General features: G+C 43.0%; 1 protein-coding gene across 5 annotated transcripts in view; it reads right to left on the minus strand.

The window, feature by feature from the left end:
• vmp1 (vacuole membrane protein 1) overlaps window positions 1-16721 on the minus strand; it is a 148309-nt gene that overhangs the window by 24007 nt on the left and 107581 nt on the right. For all 5 annotated transcript variants that reach the window (XM_085964710.1, XM_085964711.1, XM_085964714.1 and 2 more), the window contains 2 exons: window positions 7437-7517; window positions 5805-5921 (listed from right to left, as the gene is read on the minus strand). In XM_085964710.1, the coding sequence (XP_085820836.1) occupies window positions 5805-5921; window positions 7437-7517 (198 nt within the window). The remainder of the gene's footprint in view (window positions 1-5804; window positions 5922-7436; window positions 7518-16721) is intronic.

A 16721-nucleotide genomic window follows, 5' to 3' on the forward strand; every position in this document is an offset into this window, starting at 1 on the left:
AAGGGTGGTCTTTCAGCCCACCATGCCTGCTACAACCTCCTCTTCTCCCTCCACCCCCCATAAGAGGCATCAACTCTAATTTAATTTCCCTGCACTTTACCAACATCTTTGAACAGTTTGCTTTATATTTCTTTTAAAACTTAAATGTTACGTTTGACTTGGTTTCAATGGCCACTTGTGGTGAACCATTTCATTTTTTCTTTGCGGGAATAATATGATTCTAACCTCCTGCTTTATACTTCATAATAAATCCAGAGATTATGCCTCTCATTGCCGATGTGCCAACCAGTGTAAATAATATTTCCCTATTTGCCCTCTCAATTCCTTTCATAATTTTAAACACTTCAACTAGACCTTTCCTTTTAAACTTCTCGGCTCCAACCCTGGTTTTTAAAGTCTATCATAACTATATTCCCTTATTCCGGATGTTATCCTAGGAAATAGATGTTGCAACTTTGCCATGGCTCCAATGTCCTTTTTTTAAAAAAACAGAACACCCAAAAAACTGCACACAATATTTGAACTGCAGCTTAGCCATTGTCTTGCATAGATTTATCACATCCTTGCTACAGGCCCAGGGAAGGAAGATGTTTTTGAGGTACCTTGCTAAGATAATGCATACTGAATTAAAAGTAATTTGGGGCAATGAATATCAAAATCCAAATCCTTAAAATACACTACAGTAATATTGTTATTCAGCCTACAGTTAGCATTATCACAGAATCACAGAAACCCCACAGTGCAGATAGAGGCCATTTCGGCCCATCGAGCCTGCACCGACACATATCCCACCCGATCCTCGTAACCCCTACACCAACACATATCCCACCCTATCCCCGTAACCCCACGTATTTAATCCCCCTAACACTAAGGGTCAATTTATCATAGCCAATCAACCTAACCCGCACATCTTTGGACTGTGGGAGGAAACCGGAGCACCCGGAGGAAACCCACGCAAACACGGGGAGAATGTGCAAACTCCACACAGACAGTCACCCGAGGCCGGATTCGAACCCGGGTCTCTGGCGCTGTGAGGCAACAGTGCTAACCACTATGCCACCAACAAACAGGATTTTCAAATTTATAAAGAAAGCAACTTCCTAAACTATTACCTTCCCCCCCCAGTAGGTTTTTAAAACATCCAACCAATCCTCCTCTAATCCTGCAACATGATCTGTAACCATTTATGACTGACCCTGGGATTTCACAACCACTTTACCACACCCTCACTGCCCCCGCAATCTAACTGAGCAGGTCAAAAGTGAAATCACAGAAACTATTGAACAGTTCATATTCCACCTTGTAAATAACTGCTCTTTAAAGTAATTCATCCTTCTACAAGTTAGAAAATACAATGTGATTTAGTCTCATTTCAAACCTAAAATAACCCACAACTATGGCATCAACTAACACCAAAGTTAGCGCATGACATTCCCCTCCAACCAGGACCAAAGTTGAATGATTTAGAAATTTCTACTGAAATAAGCCAGGCAGCCATTTTGGATACTCGAGCAGAGGGCCGAGTGCCTTCAGGCAAGTTCGGTCCCAGGTACTGGACTCCACAATCAGCCAAACATGCAAGGTTTGGTCATACAACCAGGAGAAGATGGCACTAGCACACTAAATATTTATTAAATTGAACTCTACGCAGGTCATCACAATTATTTTTTCCAAAGTACATTACCCTGAAACCACTTGATATTTGCAGCCACAATAATTACATAATTATATCTAGATTTTCGCTTTGGAAAAGAAAAAGATTAGTTCACTTTAGAGCAAGTCGCTAAACAGCAATTTCCTCCTGGGTGCAGTTTTATCTGTCAGTGTGTAATTATTTAGTACTAAATAGCCACAGCTGAAAGGCAAGAGCCAAGACCAATTTCAGTCTTTTTTTGGGGTCAAACATCTGACAAGCCCAGTTTCTCAGGAACAAATAATAAAGTGCAGTATTTTGTGAGTACCTTGAGAAGGTGGTGGTGGTGAGTCCAGAACCAGGGGTCACAGTCTGAAGATAAGGGATAAACCATTTAGGACAGAGATGAGGAGGAATTTCTTCACCCAGAGAGAGTGGTGAACCTGTGGAATTCTCCACCACAAAAGGCAGTTGAGGCCAATTCATTAAATATATTCAAGGAGTTAGATATATTTCTTAAGGCTAAAGGGATCAAGGGATATGGGGAGAAAGCAGGGACAGGGTACTGAATTTGGATGATCAGCCATGATCTCATTAAATGGCGAAGCAGGCTTGAGGGGCCGAATGGCCTACTCCTGCTCCTATCTTCCATCTTCTATTATCACCAGGGTGATTTGAAATGGTCAACCTTGACCTACTTTAGTAGAGAACACATCTGCCAGCACATCTCAGATAATAGCCTGTGACATCATCTTTTAACCCTTAAGAGTACAGAGTATTGATGTACATTATAAAGAGTTGTAAAACAATAAATATTGTTTAATTCATAATATTCTAGGGACAAAATGCTCTTTAAACTTTTTTTTATTCCTTCATGGGGTGTGGGCATTGCCCTCGAGAAGGTGGTGGTGGTGGTGAGCCGCCTTCTTGAACCGCTGTAGCAGTTCTGAAATGTTATGAGCCTTCACAAACTCTTTTCCCCTCCCAAAAAAACCTAGATCCACCAGAGCGGTGTATTATTTCCCAACTGGGGGTGCAGACAGGGAGGAGAGTTGGGTCTGGCATAATTTATGCCAATTTTACTCACTTTTTTGGGGATGGACAGGAAAAAACCTCCCATTGCCCGAGTTCAACTCCCCGCTCCTGCCTCCTATGGTAGGTGCGATCTAGAATTTACTGTGTAGGGAAACCAAAGTGTCTAAATCTACATCTTAACACATTGGTGGACAATGTTGTACCACCAGTCACCCTTTGTGCCCATTTAACCATGGCCAAGGGGTCTAACATGAGAGCATCTAAAGCACTTTGAAGGTTCATAGAAACATAGAAGATAGGAGCAGGAGTAGGCCATTCAGCCCCTCGAGCCTGCTCCGCCATTCAATGAGATCATGGCTGATCATCCAAATTCAGTACCCTGTCCCTGCCTTCCCCCCATATCCCTTGATCCCTTTAGCCTTAAGAAATATATCTAACTCCTTCTTGAATATATTTAATGAATTGGCCTCCACTGCCTTCTGTGGTAGAGAATTCCACAGGTTCACCACTCTCTGGGTGAAGAAATTCCTCCTCATCTCTGTCCTAAATGGCTTACCCCTTATCCTTAGACTGTGACCTCTGGTTCTGGACTCCCCGGCCATCGAGAACATCCTTCCCGCATCTAGTCCGTCTAGTCCTGTTAGAATTTTATAAGTTTCAATGAGATCCCCCCTCATTCTTCTAAACTCCAGCAAGTATAAGCCCAATTGACCCAATCTCTCCTCATACGTCATTCCTGCCATCCCAGGTATCAGTCTGGTGAATCTTCGCTGCACTCCCTCCATGGCAAGAACATCCTTCCTCAGATAAGGCGACCAAAACTACGCACAATACTCAAGGTGTGGTCTCACCAAGTCCTGTACAACTGCAGCAAGACATCCTTGTCCTCGCTACGAAGGCCAACATACCATTTGCCGCCTTAACCGCCTGCATGCTTACCTTCAGCGACTGGTGCACAAGGACACCCAGGTCTCGTTGCACTTCCCCTTCTCCCAATCTATTGCCGTTCAGATAATAATCTGCCTTCCTGTTTTTGCCACCAAAGTGGATAACCTCGCATTTATCCACATTATACTGCATCTGCCATGCTTCTGCCCAATCACCCAACCTGTCCAAATCATCCTGGAGTTTCTCGGCATCCTCCTCACAGCACACACACATCCTCCTCCCAGCTTTGTGTCATCTGCAAACTTGGAGATATTACATCTAGTTCCCTCGTCTAGATCATATATATATATATTTTTATTGTGAATAGCTGGGGTCCGAGGACCGATCCCTGCGGTACCCCACTAGTCACTGCCTGCCACTCGGAAAAAGACCCGTTTATTCCAACTCTTTGCTTTCTGTCTGCCAACCAGTTCTCTATCCAAGTCAGTACCTTGCTCCCAGTCCCATGTGCCTTAACTTTACACACTAATCTCTTATGCGGGACCTTATCGAAAGCCTTCTGAAAGTCCAAATACACCACATCCACTGGTTCTCCCTTATCTATTCTACCAGTTACATCCTCAAAAAATTCCAGTAGATTAGTCAAGCACGATTTACCTTTTGTAAATCCATGTTGACTTTGTCCGATCCCGTCACTGTTTTCCAAGTGCTCTGCTATTACATCTTTTATAATGGACTCTAGCATTTTCCCCACTACTGATGTCAGGCTTACCGGTCTATAATTCCCCATTTTCTCTCTACCACCTTTTTTGAATAGTGGGGTTACATTAGCTACCCTCCAATCCATGGCAACTGTTCCAGAGTCTATCAAATTTTGGAGGATGACCAGCAATGCATCTACTATTTCTAGGGCCACTTCCTTAAGTACCCTAGGATGTAGATCATCAGGCCCTGGGGATTTATCGGCCTTCAAACCCGTCAATTTCCCTAACACCATGTCCCTACAAATACTGATTTCTTTCAGTTCTTCCCTCAGGGCCAGGCATACAAGCTCCAACTTATTTCACCACCCCACCCAACAAATTTTCAACTCTCCTGGAAACAGAGACTCATGTTAGGGCACTGTTGCTAGCTGTCAGGAGCCCTTTAGTATCTCTGCCAAGTGACTATCCTCATGCGCAAGTTTAGATAAGTAGAATGCGCAGTCTATTTCTCCCTGGGTGTGGAGTGCGGCGGTACCGTAGATTGTTCAGTCCTGTCCGGATTCAAAATTCACACACTGGTATTTTACAGGAGGGAATCACTGAATAGAAATCAGGAATGAGAAATCTGCTTAGGGGGCTTAAAGCATATTGTAGCAACTCAACATCTGCCCAAGCCAAGATCAGCAAACTTGTTAGCCTGGGGATTGAGATTGGGCCCTACCTGATACAAGTTATTTCTAAAGACATATCATACAATCAGTAAATTATACCTTCCTTACTAAACTGAAATCAAACGTGTACAATGAATTGAGCAAGATTCATTGCGTGGGAGTACTCGGTAGTATTAGAAGAGATTAGTGAGAAAGTTGCTAGGATTCAGTGCGAGCCTCAACATGTTTGCATATTTCCGAAATGGCTGAACGATAACAATACACCAAGTTATTTTAACCCCTCAACTACTGAAATCCCTAGCATGTTTTTGTTACAGAATATCTCCTGCCGCTTCACCGATTATACTATAAGGATGCTGCCAACATCTAACCCATTTTGGAAAAGCACAAGACTTCATAGCTTTATGTAACCCAGTCTCCAGGAACAATTGAAATCATCAGAAAAACAAGTACTCCAGTTTACTTTCTAAGTATTAACTAATGTAAAAAGAAGCTTGGGAGGAAAAAAGGGAAATCTTTGCTAGAGATAAATCAGTAGGCCATTCAAACTGAGGTAGAAATGCTATTGTAACCAACAGGCTCAATAAGGAGGTCATTGCCAGCATTTTGTACCAATTTTAAGTCACATTCTATTACCATTGAACATTGTACCCTGGTTTTTAATTTAGTGCAATGTTTAGTAGCTTAAGTTGGACAAAATGGAAGTTTCCACCCATGCTAAAAGACATTGTTTTTACACCAACAACCTGCCAAGGTCTAAACATCCCACCTTAAGGAAAGTGTACAATTCAGTTGTCTCCAAAACTAGATAGAATCTCAGAAATATTTTGTTTAGATGCTGTGTGGCTTGGTAGACAGGTTGCTTTCACTTGCCTGAATGTGCATTTTCACAACAGCTTTTCCGATCAGAGTTGCTCCAAAGAAGGTCCAGAACGGAACGAGGAAGTGTCCGCACGTTATTCCAGCCAGATCAAAGAGAGGATTGGGAATCTGCAACACATCCAGGATAACATTTAACAAATAAAAACAACGGGGGGGGGGGGGGGGGGGGGGGGGGTAGAAGGAAAAAAGATGGACCGATCTGTAAAGAACTTAAATCTAAATCATACTGCTGTAAAATATGCAAAAAATACCTTTTACACAATCTGCTACAAATATTAAAATAAAGGTGTAGGTATAATGAGGCCAACGTCCATCTTGTACACTTGCAATGCTGTCTTTAGCCAAATTATCATTCGTCTATTTAATTTGTGCAGCTGCTGGGTTTATTTTGCTGTTAAAAGCACAGTGTAAATAGGGTTACAGAGAAGCAAATTGAAAGCTGTCGCCCTCCTAGCAGATGGTGAAACTTGATTCAATTAAATTCAGGTTTCAAACTTGACACCTCCTTTTGAAGAAGCCCCTTCAATTCCCCAACTCCAGTGTTTATGTTAATGCGACTATTTGCAGCAATAGCTTTTTATATAGAGTATCTTTTCATATTTAGACCCCCTAGGTTTAGAACTACAGTAAGATTTCCAGAAACAGCATTCACAAGATAGCAGTGTTCCTATAATTTACTTTTGAAAAATAACCCAGCAACATTGCAAGCCCCGTCACACGATGCAATATAGCTTCAGGAATTGGGAAATCCATGATGAAAGAAACCAAGTGCCATGGTAAGAAAACTAATCAACAAAATGAAATGTATGCTCTCTATACTACCCCCCCTCCCCTCCACCGCAGTGATCCGTGCCACAAGTCGAGAGAGAACAGGGCAGGAACCCTGGTTTCCAGGCAATGTTTCCTCGAAGCTGCGTGGCTGAGCAGTAATGGGAAAGGTCCTGCGCAGGCCGCTCACCAGCTCCTCCATTGTAAATACCGCGCATAAAGGGAACACACACTAAAAGAAACAGGCTACTCAGAACAAAGCACAGCTTACAGGGAACATCGTTTCCAGGTCTCTGTGCTAATAGGTGCGTTCTTTCTACATTTCTGTTCACTGCAGACAGCAGATAGGAAAATTCACCATGTGGGAAATCAGAGGTACGAAGCCCGTTCTATTACTTCACGATGCGGTCTCACACCAGGACTTCAACATAATCTAGGCCAACACTTCAGTGCAGTACTGGGAGAATTCTGCATTGCTGAAGGTGTCGTCCTCCAGATTGAGATGTTAAGCAAAGGCCCTGTTTGCCTATTCCCATGTCAAATATTTTAAGAGCAGGGAGTTCTCCCTGGCCATCATTCTTCCCTCCACCAACAGCATCAAAAACAGATCAACTGGTCATCCATTTCATTCTTGTTTGTGGGACTTTGCTGTGCGTAAAATGGCTGCTGCATTCACCTACAAACACCCATTGCACTTCAAAGTAATTCATTGTAAGTGCAGCATTCTGGAAATCTTGAGACAGAATAAGACTCTGTATAAATGTAATTTTGTTCTTTCATTGGAGTCACCACTTGATTTCTCTCCCAACTACTGCACATGATCATTGAGTTTATGAACGTTCATCTTTTACTTACTGAAGCACAGGCCAAGATTCCAAAGAAGCCAACTCTCTGCACCAGGTTCTGAACAGCCAGCTTTGCTCGGGTGGGTAGGTCCTTATGGAGGAAAAAGAAATCGTCAGGAAAGTACAAAAATCTTAAACGTTACAATGCCATTATACTACTGCTTCAATGTCAATGCATAGCCATAATTGCTTTGTATCTACGAGAGAGAGGTAGCGTATTTGATGATCAGATCGCAATCAGACTCCCGAGCACACTTTAGCCAAGAGATACAAGGTCCTCACTGGTAGTCACTTGAGGCTTTACACCAGGTGCAATACAACATTTGAACCGTGTGGGCACATTATTAGAAATTTACTTTAGAACATTGTAATATTGGGAGAAGCAGCAATGTCTTTGCCCGCACCCTCCTATTAAATATTTTCCGGGAGCGGACCTTTGCAGATATACGAGCTGAGAACAAGATGCAGCTAGTACTCTAACTTATATCTGCCATTTATGCATGGCACACAACAAAGGCCAGTGTCTGTAGTATAGTGGCACCTACACAATAGTTCTCTCTGGCTTTACCTGCCAAAAGATTGACCAGATGGAGGCTCCAAATGTAACAATAAAGTAGACTTCACCCAAATGAACACCTCGAAACAAAAATCTGCATGGGAATTCAACCTCTGTAGTTAATGACTTCCTACGACTTACAAACCTAGGTGTGCAATTTATGTATTGGCTCAATGCAAGTCAATTTCTTTTGGCTATACACAAAAGATTTACCAGGCACTTAACAGTCACGTGAAAATACAAATCCCCCCCCCCCCCCCCCCCCCCCGAGGGTCATCCTCTTCGCTGGTCAACCAGGTGTGGCAATATGAGACACAGACCAGGAAGGTCCCATTCTAAACTGCAGTAGTGAGTGTGTTACAGTTGGTGTAGACAAGGGGAGAAAAAAAGTTTAAAAAATAATGGCCAAGTTTTCCATCAACTGTGCCTGTGATGAGGACAAGACCAGCCTTGAGGATCCAGTAATTATAAATCTGTATAATCTTAGCGGATTGAGATTCACTAACCAAAATAGACATGGTACACTATAATGGTTCCAAACTGTAACAAGCAGTTTAAAAAAAAAATCTATTTCTCAATATGGTCAGGAAGTTGGCAAGGTATGATATGAACTGGCCTTCCTTTCTTTCAAATTTCATGGAGAAAGGTAGATGTAGACAAGAAATGAGTTTCTGAAACAGTATTGAATGTAGAGTTGGGGGAAAGAGAACACAGTTTGACCTAGCTCAGTGAAGCAATCAAACATTGCACACATTACATCAAATGTTCACAAAACAGACACCTTCAGCACAGCGATAGAATTGTAGAATGATACAGCACAAAAGGCCAGTCAGCCCATCGGCTTGCTCTTTGAAACAGCTATCTTATTAAACCCAATCCCCTGCTCTTTCCTCTAGTCCTGTATATTTATTCCCCCCTCAAGTATTTATCCAATTCTCTTTTGAAAGTTACTATTGAATTTCCTTCCGCCGCCCTTTCAGGCAGTGCATTCCAGATCATACCTTGCCTGTGTAAAAAACATTCCTCATCTCTCCTCTGGTTCTTTTGCCAATTATATTAAATTGGTGTCCTCTGGTTACCAACCCTCTGCTAACCAGGTGAGGCAATGAGACATACAGACCAGGTAGGTCCCAGGATGAAATTGCAGTCTGTGCTGGGTTAGCCGTTCTAAACTGCAGTAGTCAGCGTGCTACAGTTGGCAGCAGGATCTCCAGTAACTTCTGCCACTGGAAACAGTTTTATTTAACTCTATCAAAACCATTCATGATTTTAAACACCTCTATCGAATCTCTTCACCTTATGTGCTCAAAGAACAATCACCTCAGCTTCTCTAGTCTCTCCACATAACTGAAGTCCCTCATCCCTAGTATCACTGTGGCAAATCTCTTCTGCACCCTCCCTAAAGTATGGTGCCCAGAACTCCAGCTGAGGTCTAACCAGTGATTTATGAAAGGGCTGTTTACTTATTAACCATTTATTTTAAATATTGGACTTGTCTTTTAAACTCAGGATGAGAGGCCAATGGTAAACTAACTTCTTTTCCTTGCTTCTCTCCATCGCCCCTGTTCAGAGTTTCATTTAACTATTTACTCTCATTACTTGAAGGATTTTTACCCCTCCCAATTTGTATGTTTTTAACCATTTTGGCTCAAATCACACCAAATCTTGTGCTGGGATGAATTACATTTTACCAGCTATACTTGATCGATTCAAGAATAATTTTCCAGAATCTAAAGTGTTTCTTCACATTATATCTAAACGCCTGCAAGGATCTGTGCAGCACAATGTTATATTTTACTATGAAATCCTGGTAACCAAAAGACAGCCTGTTGAAAATGGGTTTCACAAATTCTGGACCATATATTGCTAGTATTGAACATACTCAAACAGTGTCAAACTGGTTGAAGAAATCCTAGAGGTATATACCCAGGTGTCCTTTGTGTGTGTCAATCTATCCTTAGAAAGCAACTGCTTTAAAGCAGATAAAATTTACAATTCTAATGCTCACTGAACTTCAAATGCAGAGAAACTTATTTCGAGAAGTTTAGGTTGAGGCCTGCAGTGCAGGACATAAAGATTTAAGACAGCAAGCAAAACAATGGGATAAATAAAGTGGTGGCGATTAAGTAACGCCAAACTTGGGTTTTTAAAAGCCTATAGATTGCAGGAATTGAAGGTGGTAAGTTCCATAATGTTAAAGGTCCTGGGAAGCAATGTAGCAGAGTAGGAAACTTTGCAGTACACCTTTATCGCAACATAGTGAACTTTGTAAGGAGAGCAAAAGCATGTAGAATGGCATATTAGCCTTGTAACAAGTATGTACTTAACCACAACATTACTAGATTTGATCTGGTTGGCTGCCCACTAGGGACCAATTCCAATAGAGAAATCTGCTATTCTAAGCATATGTTTTAAAAATAGCAACCATCTTAGGCGACCTTTCAGAATTAAAATGGGTTTTTCTTCCCTTGTTTGAGTAGAGAGCCGGGGTGTTTAACGATATGAAGTCTCAGTTTTGTACAAAAAACTCATTCTAAAGAACCGGTTTATTAAACATTTCTTCCTTTGCCACCCCGTAAGAAAATAAATGATTTAGGGGGCCTGTTGTGTCTGTGTGTTGATAGAGACACTGAAGACAGGAGTTGGTTTCATAGGTGTTTACTAAGCAAAGTCTGGAGGGGAACTAATGGATATAACACAATATACAGGCTTATATAGCCCGAGTGGCCATTACCGGCATTACAGCACACATGGGGCTCTTAAAGGCACATACACTACAATTCCTCCCCTTTTAGCTAACCAGTACATAATATTTTAAGTAATTCTCCATGTTATAAGAAAAATAATATAATTAATTAACTGCAGCAATGTGTATAAGTCAGTCTCTCTGGAGGCTTCCTGACTCGGTCCGGATAACGCCTCGGTGGTGTAGTTGTTTCTGGTGGTGTAGTAAGTTCTTTTGGCAAGGCTGATTCGGCTTGAATGCCAGTGTCGGGTTCATCGGGTTCCAGTATCACCGGATCGGAGGTAGATATGGGTATCTCTACTTCATCGTTAGGCGTATAGAGTTGTGGTGTAGGTTGTCCCTTTTCGGATGACTCTATGATTTGGTCAGCATGGCGCCTTATTATGCTTTCTCCGATGTCCACGGTATACATCAGCAGTCCTAGTCGTGTGCAGATAATTCCAGGCTGCCATTTCTCGGTACGGTAGTCCCGGGCCAAAACTTGTTGACCTATCTGGAAGGTTCTAGTTGGCCTTTCATTCATGCCTTGAAATTGCTGGTTCTCCACGGCCCTTCTGATGTTGGGCTTGATCAAATCCAGCCGCCATCTTAGGCTTCTATTGAAGAACATCATGGCGGGAGTTTGGTTGGTAACCATATGTGTTGCATTCCTGTATGCGAACAAGAAGTTATCCACCTTGTGCTGAAGTTTTATGTCTTCATTACCCATGGCCTTTATGGCCTTCTTGAAGGTCTGGACAAACCTTTCAGCCAATCCATTGGTGGCGGGATGGTATGGGGTGGACGTGTAGTGCTTAACCCCATTGTTTTTTTTAAATTTTTAAAAAAATTTTTTTTTTTTTTTTTTTTTTTTATATAAAGAGAACTTCCTGAATTCTTCGGACACAAATTGCGGTCCATTATCAGAACAGATATGTTCCGGCAGCCCAATCCTGGCAAATATGGTCCTTAATACTGTGATGGTTTTTTCCGTGGTGGTGGAGGACATCTTTATTACCTCCGGCCACTTGGAGTGTGCATCAACCGCGATTAAGAACATTGAGTCCATAAATGGACCAGCAAAGTCGATGTGTACCCTTTGCCATGGAGATGAGGGCCACTCCCATGGATGTAGAGGGGCTTGTGGTGGGGCGTTTTGGACCTTCTGGCATCCTAGGCAGCTCTTGGTCATTTCTTCGATGTCTCCATCGATACCTGGCCACCATACAAACGCTCTGGCTAGGTTCTTCATTTTCACTCCACCCAGATGCTCCTCGTGAAGCTCCTTTAGCACTTTATCCTGGAGTTTGGGTGGAATCATCACTCTGGATCCACACATCAAGGTTCCTCGGCACACTGACAGCTGTTCTCTTCTTTGCGAGAATGCTGGCAACAGTGGTTCGCCATGTGCTGGCCATCCCTTCACCGTTAAATCGTAGACTCGTGAGAGAGTCGGGTCATTTCTCGTTTCCTTTTCAATGGTAGAATTAGAATTTGTTACTGGTAGACATTCCACTATGGTTGAGTGGAACATCTCCACTGGGTCCACTGTAGGTGCCTCTTCTACCGTTGGCAACGGTAGGCGCGATAAACCGTCAGCATTCCCATGCTGTTTTGATCCTTTGTATTCTATGTTGTATTGGTGTGCCCCTAAAAAAAGGGACCACCTCTGTAGCCTTTGCGCTGTCGTAATGGGAACACCCTTTTTAGGGTTGAATATGGAGAGGAGGGGTTGATGGTCAGTCAACAAGGTAAATTTTTGTCCGTGTAGGTAATGGTTGAATTTCTTCACTCCCCACACCAGGCCGAGTGCTTCCCTGTCGATTTGGGCATAGTTACGCTCAGCTGAGTTCAATGAGCGTGACGCAAAAGCTATCGGCCGTTCCGAGCCATCAGGGAATTTATGCGATAATACTGCTCCTATGCCGTAAGGGGATGCATCGCACGCCAGTCTGATTGGCAGTGATGGGTTGTAATGAGCCAAAACTTCTTTGGACGTGATTAAGTCTTTGCATTTATGGAAGGCACGTTTACAGTCTTCGCTCCATTTCCAAATTACTCCTGTCTGTAGCAGTTCATTAAGAGGGTGTAGAAGTGTTGATAAGTTTGGTAAAAATTTATGATAGTAATTTATTAATCCCAGGAACGACCTTAATTGTGAAACATTTTCAGGTGCTGGGGCTTTTATGACCGCTTCAAATTTTTCAGGTGACTTATGCAACCCTTCCTTATTAATTATGTGGCCACAATATGATATTTGATTTTGGAAAAATTTGCACTTGGGGCGATTTGCTCGTAGGCCCAGTTCTCTCAGCCTAGTGAGCACCTGCTCCAAATTGGCAAGGTGCTCGTTGTCGTTTTTTCCTGTTACAAGGATGTCGTCTAGGTAGCATTGAGTCCCCGGAATCCCTTGGAGGACTTGTTCCATAGCTCTTTGCCAGATAGCTGGAGCGGATGCTACTCCGAAAACCAGTCGATTGTACTGGTACAGATCTTTGTGTGTATTTATCGTGAGATTTTTTTTTTATATAAAAGAGGCCTCTTCAACCTCCATCTGTAGATATGCCTGTGCCAAGTCAATTTTGGTGAAACGTTTCCCTCCGGATAGCGAGGCGAAAATATCTTCTATCCTCGGAAGAGGATACTGTACCGTGTGAAGGACCGGGTTTACTGTCACCTTGAAGTCTCCACAGATGCGAATTTTTCTCTGTTCTTCAGATTTATTATTCAATGCTTTCTTCATGACTGGAACGATGGGTGTTGCCCATTCGCTCCAATCTATTTTGGATAATACGCCTGCATTTTCCAAATTCTCCAGCTCTGCCTCGACTGCTGGACGAATTGCGTATGGCACTGGTCTTGCTTTAAAAAACTTGGGAATTACTGCATCTTCCACTTTTATTGAGGCGGTGATGCCTTTCAAGGTTCCTAGTTTCTCTTGAAACACTTCTTTGGCGTTGGCCAAGATGTCTTTTAATCGTTCAGGTATGACGTCATCGTTTTTTTTCTTACTGGTCATCGTCAGTGCCTGAATGGAGTGCCAGTCTAAACGTATTTTCCTGATCCATTCACGTCCTAACAGCGGTGGGCCACCATCTTGTAGAATGTATAAATACAACTTTTGTATTTCCTTGCCGTTGTATACAACAGGCACCCTTATTTTTCCTTTGGGGTATACTTTCTGCCCCATATATGTTTTCAAGATAATGGATGTGTCTTTTAACAGTATATGCGGAAATAGCCTCTCGTAATCCCGTCGATTTATTACGGTCAGAGCTGATCCTGTATCTAGCTCCATTTTAACTGGGGACCCTGCTATTGTGAGGGTAACCCAAATGGTCTGGTAATCATCTTTGGCAATTACATTATGTAATTTGAGACAGCTTAGTCTCTTGTTTTCGGAGTCGCTATCGCTCTTCTGGTCTTCGGAGCTACTGTCCGTCATCATTTGTACCTTTCTGTACTTTTCTTTATTGATTTCTTTTTTCCTGTCTGTGGATTTATTTTGTCCAGATCGGCATACCCGTGCAATGTGTCCAATCTTTCCGCATTGCCTGCATGCTTTGTCCTTGAACCAGCAGTCCCTCTGGTCATGGGTGGATCTGCCGCAGCGATAACATCTCTCGAAACCCTGTGTCATTTCATGGGTGCCGAAGTCCTGTGTCTTTTGTTTTATTTCTGCAGCTCCTCTTGCGGCTGCTTCGTATGATACAGCCATACTGAAAGCCTTGTCCAGTGTTAAATCTTTTTCAGAAAGCAGCCTTTTCTGTGTTCCTTCACTTAAGAGACCGCAGACGAATTTGTCTCGAAGATAATCTGCTAGTCCTGCCCCGAATTGGCAGTGTTTTGATAGCTTTCTTAATTCGGTGAGGTAATCAGCGTTACTTTCATTCTTGTGTTGATTTCTCTTGAAGAATTTGAATCGTTCCGCTATCAGCAGCGGTGTTGGGTTTAAGTGCTCCTGTAGGGTATCAACAATTTCTTTAAAATTCTTGTCCTTTGGTTTGGCTGGAGTGATTAAATTTCGTAACAGCCCGTATGTCTTTGCGCCCATTAGATTCAGCAGTACTGAAGCTTTTTTTTCCATCTTCTATTCCATTTGCGGTGCAATATACCTCCACTCTTTCCACATGCGGTCCAATCCTCTATCTCACTATCAAAAGCATCAATATTGCCAGACTTAGGCATCTTAGAAAAGATATGGCGCTTCCCACACTTTTTTCTTTTCTGCAGAAAAGATATGGCGCTTCCCACGCTTTCCCGCCGCTGCTGCCGATGACAACGCTGTTTCCCGCGGTTTCCGTTTTTTAAAAATTTATTTACAGTTGGAGACTCGTTCCCGCCGGACTTTCTCTCTCGGTCTGAACGCCGACCTGTTTGCAGCGCCGGCTGTCGCCCGAGTGCTCCCTCCCCGTCTGTTACTGCTTGCCTCCGCTTTCGCTGCTTGGCCCAGCTGTAAAACCAGCTGCTGGAGCCCCAGCCTGACGCCCAGGAAGGATTAGCGCAGTACCTGCCACCAGCTGGGTCAGCTGGTGAAACCACAGCTTTTTTTCACTTTCTTGATTCTTCTGGACGCCAGAGGAATCGATGTCCTTGAGGTGCTGCCGAATTGCAGGTAAGTCCATTTCCACTTCGTCGCCACTGTTGTGTCTGTGTGTTGATAGAGACACTGAAGACAGGAGTTGGTTTCATAGGTGTTTACTAAGCAAAGTCTGGAGGGGAACTAACGGATATAACACAATATACAGGCTTATATAGCCCAAGTGGCCATTACCGGCATTACAGCACACATGGGGCTCTTAAAAGGCACATACACTACAGGGCCCAAGTTTGTGTCAATATTTGGCTAACTGTGGAACTGTTGGGAACAAGCACAAGATTTTTTTTTAAAACAAAGTTACAGATAGACTAGCACTTGTGATTCCAAGGGTATAAAATACCTTCTGAATTCAGATAAGTTTTGGAAATTCAAAATTGGAGATGGGGTACAGGGTGATGTGGAGCAACAACCATTGGCCAACTATGGAGCAGTGGTAAACAAGTTTATTCCCCCTCTCAGCCACACTATTGTGAGGGGTTAATGTTGTCTCTGGGTCACTCAAGGCAGCAGAGAGAAAACAGATGGGAGCTGGTGCCTACACTTTGGCTAACAACTTGTATTTATATAGCGCCTTTAATGTAGTAAAATGTCCCAAGGCGCTTCACAGGAGTGTTAAAAAATGTTAAAAATTTGACACCGAGCCACACGAGGAGAAATTAGGGCAGGTGACCAAAAGCTTGGTCAAAGAGGTAGGTTTTAAGGAACGTCTTAAAGGAGGAGAGAGAGATAGCGAGGCGGAGGGGTTTAGGCAGGGAATTTCAGAGCTTGGGGCCTAGGCAACAGAAGGCACGGCCACCAAAGGTTGAGCGATTATAATCAGGGAGGCTCAAGAGGGCAGAATTAGAAGAGCGCAGATATCTCAAGGGGGGGTTGTGGGGCTGAAGGAGATTACAGAGATAGGGAGGGGCGAGGCCATGGAGGGATTTGAAAACAAGGATGAGAATTTTGAAATCGAGGCATTGCTTAACAGGGAGCCAATGTAGGTCTGCGAGCAAAAGGGTGATGGGTGAACGGGACTTGGTGCAAGTTAGGACACGGGCAGCCGAGTTTTGAATTACCTCAAGTTTACGTAGGGTAGAATGTGGGAGGCCAGCCAGGAGTGCATTGGAATAGTCAAGTCTAAGATATATGTGGGCCATTTTGATAGTAAAACTTGGATATCTAGAGATTTTTTTGGAGTAGGTCATTCAGCCCCTTGAGCCTGTCCTGCCATTCAATTAGATCATGGCTGATCTGTACTTCATCTCTGTTTACCAACCTTTGCTCCATCTCCCTTGATATCCTCACCTAACAAAAAAGATCGATCCAGCTCAGTCTTGAAAATTTCAATTAATCCAGCATCCACAACCATTTGAGTGAAAGAATTCCAAATTTCCACTACCCTTAGCGTGAAAAAGTGCTTCCCGATTTCACT

This window comes from Somniosus microcephalus, chromosome 22, assembly GCF_052327205.1.
Source record: "Somniosus microcephalus isolate GS21.2 chromosome 22, FLI_Smic_1.0, whole genome shotgun sequence".
In the NCBI taxonomy this organism is placed as follows: Eukaryota; Metazoa; Chordata; class Chondrichthyes; order Squaliformes; family Somniosidae; genus Somniosus; species Somniosus microcephalus.